The following is a 4,527-nucleotide window of genomic DNA, read 5'->3' as shown; positions in this document are numbered from 1 at the left end:
ATGACCATGCAAATACATCCACATATTCTTGTAGCAGCTCGACTAATCTCTCTTTGACGCATGCTTCAAGTGTGGTGCCGATTTTGACTTCTTTCTTCTCTTCCTCTGTGCCAAGGTTGATTGTTTCCACCGGTTCTTCATGTGGCTGAAGGGCTTTGGACTCGTGCTCGAGCAGCCTTGCCAGTTCGTCGGGGATGTAACAATGTTATTCACCCTCTTCTTCCGCTTGGTAGACAGGGGAGTCAAAGTTATGAGAGGTAGTAAAGTCATTGGATTCAACGGGGTTATCGTTTATTCTGCATGTTTGAATGATTGATTTCTTTTAGACAAAGTAAAAATAAAAGATGCATAAATGAAAAGTTTTTTTTTTGTTTTTTGAAAAGATTGCCATTTTCTTAAGAGAAAGCTGAGTAAATGAATAAGAATTTAACAAAATGTCTTTTATTCACTGATAATGATTATTTGAAAATGAAAAGGGGCCCTACATCATGATCCATTAGCCTTGGGCAGAGCTAAGGATTTGAAAGGAAAAAACAACAATTATTACTTTGACAAAGGAAAAATTTCGGGGATCTCAACCGCCTTCCAGTTGTTCAAAGTTGTCTCACACCGGTAAACCAAACATGGCTCATCTTCATTTGCGGTGCTGTCTTCAATTGCATTGACCTGATCTCCATGAATGAATCCTGTGCTAAGGAATACTTCCTGGATGCTTCGGGTGTTGTCCTTTGTAGGGACTCGGGCTCCTTTCGCAGCGGAAGGCACATATCCCAGACCAAAGCGATCATGCTTCTCACGAATATCAATAAGTTGACCCCAACCTTCAGGGTTTCCTCCTTCAATACTAGACTTTGCGCTTTTCAGAGAAGCGAAAGATGAACAAGCTTTCCCAACAGGGCCCTTCATTTCCACAAAAGTGGCATTGGCTATTTCAAGAGCTTGGAAAGAAGTTTCCAAAGCGTCCTCATCAACCTCGATATATCTGAAGGATGAAAGGTGACTGACCACAAAGTCTTCTTCTCCAGAAATGATGATTAGTTGATTGTCCACCACAAACTTCATCTTTTGGTGTAAGGTGGAGGTAACTGCCCCTGCAGCATGAATCCAGGGACGCCCCAATAAGCAGCTATATGCTGGATTAATATCCATGACTTGGAAATTAATTGGGAATACATGAGGGCCAATCAATATGGGCAATTCAACCTCTCCAATCACTGTTCTCCTGGAACCATCAAAAGCTTTTACTACCAAGGCACTAGGCTTCATAGCTGGTCCTTGATAAGATAATTTGGCGAGTGTTCTCTTTGGCATAACATTCAGCGAAGATCCAGTATCAACCAACACTCTCGCCAAAGCATCATCTTTGCATTTCACCGAGATATGGAGAGCACGGTTGTGATTTTGTCCATCCTCAGGTAATTCTTCTCCACTGAAGCTCAAAGTATTGCAGGCTGTGATATTTGCAACTACTCCATCAAATTGGTCTACTGTTATGCTTTGTGTTACATGAGCTTGAGCAAGCACCTTCAACAAAGCTTCCCTATGGGCTTGGGAGCTCAATAACAGAGACAGAATAGAGATCTTAGATGGTGTTTGATGCAGTTGATCCACCACTTTGTAGTCACTTCTCTTGATTAACTTCAAGAATTCAACAGCATCTTCGGATTGGACCAATTCGGGTTCTTTAGTGGGAGCTGTAACCGTTGATTCCTTATTTGGCCCTTGAGGAGTCACATTGAATTCAGGCGTATAGATTCGACCACTACGGGTCATTCTGCTCATTCCTGCAATATTTGTGACGACTTCACTTACAACTTCTGTCACCTCAGCGTCTGAACTTCCTTCAACAACCTTATCCACAGCAGTAATCTCATATTTCCAAGGCACAGCCTTGGTGCTCTCGTAGGGAAAAGGTGTGGGCATACATATTTCAACAGGCGACGGATGACTATTCTCAGGCACCACCTTTCTGCTATAGTAAGGGATTTCCGCTGGTTCGGGTAAATTGAAACAAGGTTCAATTACCAACACGTCTTCGTTCTTCACAGCACTGGATATTTGAAGCACTCCTTTATCCATCAGATCTTGAATGTTGTCTCGTACCACCTGACATCCCTTCGGGTATGTGGCACACTCTTCACAGTTGTCATGATCAACATTAACTAGGCCGGCTTCCACCAGTCGGGCATGGAATGCTGCCAAAGGGGTGTTAACATCCTCCACCTTCTCAACCATAACAACAGTAGATGCATCTTCAATGGCGTTCACCGCAGGATCTCCATGGGGAGGAAGAGGATTGTTCTTCACATTCGGTCCCATGTCCTTAAAAGACAAGATCTTGCTTTCAATTAGCTCACGAACCCTATGCTTCAGAGTGTAACAACCCTCTAAGTCATGCCCGGGGGCACCTTCATGAAAAGGGCAGTGTGCATTAGGGTTGTACCACGGAGGAAGACGATCAGGTGGAGGTCCCATAGGTCTGGGAACTACCAACCCCTTTTGCAACAAGGAGGGATAAAGCTCAGTGTAGGACATTGGGATTGGATTGAAGGTCGCCCTTTCCCCTTGTCTCCTATTTTGGTTTTGAGCATTCTGCCTCGGCGCTTGAGCTCTCGTTTGTTGATAAACAGGAGCTGCTGGTGCTTGTTGATAAGCTGGCGGAGCCGCAACACGTTGTTGAACTGGAGCTGGTCGATAAGCTGGAGGCGCTTGATAAGCCTGAGCAGGTTGTTGATTGAAAGCGGGCGTCACGGCAGCCACATATGGTTGCGGAGCATACTGGACGGGATACATGGGTTGCTGATAGGGAAATGGTTGTTGAACATATTGCTGAGGTGGGTACTGTTGTGGTCTCCTTCTTGGAGGAGCTCTTCCCTGACCAACAGTCACAGCATTTGTTTCCCCTTCCTTCTTTCTAGGAAACCCTCCAGAGAACTTCTTTGGATTAGCATTTGAAGTTCCAGCTACAGCCGCCAGTTTTCCATTCCTTACACCATATTCAACACGAGCTCCTATAGCAACAAGCTCGGAGAATCCCAAAGAAGCACTTCCAACCATCTTCTCGTAGAACTGGGGTTGGACCGTGTCGATAAACAGTTCGGCCAATCTTTCTCAGCAAGAGGTGGTTCAACCTGAGAAGCCAATTTCCTCCATCTTTGAGCATACTCCTTGAAGGACTCCTTGTCATGTTGGAACATGCTCTGCAACTGTCTTCTGTCAGGCGCCATATCCATGTTATACTTGTAGTGTTTTATGAACGCATTTGACAGGTCTTGGAAACACCTGATCCTATTCTGATCCAAACTCAAATACCACTTGGAAGGAGCCCCACTCAAACTGTCTTGAAAGCAATGGATCATCAGCTTGTCGTCTTCCACGTGTGCAGCCATTTTTCGATAACACATGATGAGATGGCTCTTTGGACAAGTATGCCCCTTGTATTTGTCGAAGTCCGGGGTTTTGAATTTTGCTGGAATCACCAACCCGGATACAAGGCACATTTCTTTGGCAGCAGATCCAAAGACGTGGTCACCCTCTAAATCCCGGAACTTCTTCTCAAGGAGCTGCATGTTCTCCTTTACTTCTCTGAAATCCTCAAACCTTACTTCGTCACCAGCAACGGTTGAGTCGACAGTCTGATACATGTGGTTTTGATCTTCATAATGAGGAACATGCCTAGCATAGGCGGCTGGTGGAACCACAGTATGGATGACTGGACGTGCCTCAGTGTAAACCGGTAATGGCATGGCTTGTTGGACAGATTGCCCCATGTCGTGCACCACCTCCGCTCGGGGGACGAAGTCATAAGGTAGCCCATATGGAGGAAGGGTTGAAGGTAACGTCCTCTGAGGTGGGACTTCTACTGCTGGGCCCGTGGTCTCTGAAATCACGGTCGCTTGTGGAATCTCAAACCTGAAGGTTAAAGCTTGCAGCATCTCTCGCATCTGGGACATGCCTCCTTTGATTTCGTCTAGTTCAGCTCTAACTCGGGCGCTCTCTTGTTCTTGTTCAGCCATTCTCTGTCTTGCTCTGGCGCGAGTATTATACTGGTGTTGAAAATTCAGCGTGAAACTGTTGGAAGAAAAGGGCGGAGAGAGACTCTTTTTTTTTTTTGAAAATGTATGAATGCATGTATGGATGCATTTGTTTGCAAAACTCTTAGTTATCTTTATTATTTGTTCAAGCAATGTTAGAATATAAGAATAACATGTAATAATTGAGAACTAAAATGACAACTTCCATTAATTAAAATCAGATTCGAATACAAAGAGATTTAACTTCAAGTACACATGATTCGAATACAAAAGGATTTAAACACCAACAATTCAAATTCAAGTACAAGTAAACTTAAGTTCTGTCTCAGCTCTTATGATCGTAGTCAGATCTGTGGTGAGCTCATTCATCATTTTCTTGATAAACTTGACGAAGCTGAAAACTTGAGGAGGCGTGTTTTCTGGACACATACACCAATCCGCTTCCTGGAGTTTTTCTGGGAGTTCCAACATGTTGAGGTTAACAAACCTAGCC

General features: G+C 44.3%; 1 protein-coding gene across 1 annotated transcript; it reads right to left on the bottom strand.

Moving 5' to 3' along the window:
• Positions 1 to 395: 395 nt before the first annotated feature.
• LOC127103555 (uncharacterized) lies at positions 396 to 4,016 on the bottom strand. Its single transcript, XM_051040806.1, has 4 exons — positions 3,132 to 4,016; positions 1,230 to 3,069; positions 624 to 1,091; positions 396 to 406 (listed from the first exon to the last, which is right to left on the bottom strand). The coding sequence occupies exons 1-4, from the start codon at positions 4,014 to 4,016 to the stop codon at positions 396 to 398; spliced, it is 3,204 nt and encodes a 1,067-aa protein (XP_050896763.1).
• Between the last annotated feature and the right edge of the window lie 511 nt (positions 4,017 to 4,527).

The sequence above is a fragment of the Lathyrus oleraceus genome, chromosome 7, assembly GCF_024323335.1.
Source record: "Lathyrus oleraceus cultivar Zhongwan6 chromosome 7, CAAS_Psat_ZW6_1.0, whole genome shotgun sequence".
Taxonomy (NCBI): Eukaryota; Viridiplantae; Streptophyta; class Magnoliopsida; order Fabales; family Fabaceae; genus Lathyrus; species Lathyrus oleraceus.
This window is presented reverse-complemented; position numbering and strand designations above follow the sequence as displayed.

Bases quoted from the DNA above. Each gene is read 5' to 3' on its own strand.
- LOC127103555 (XM_051040806.1), bottom strand. From the start codon at position 4,016: ATGGCTGAACAAGAACAAGAGAGCGCCCGAGTTAGAGCTGAACTAGAC. The intron at 3,070-3,131 runs GTTGAACCACCT...GTCCAACCCCAG, and splicing joins GGAGGAAATTGGCTTCTCAG to TTCTACGAGAAGATGGTTGG. The intron at 1,092-1,229 runs GTTCCAGGAGAA...TTCATGCTGCAG, and splicing joins GGTAGTAAAAGCTTTTGATG to GGGCAGTTACCTCCACCTTA.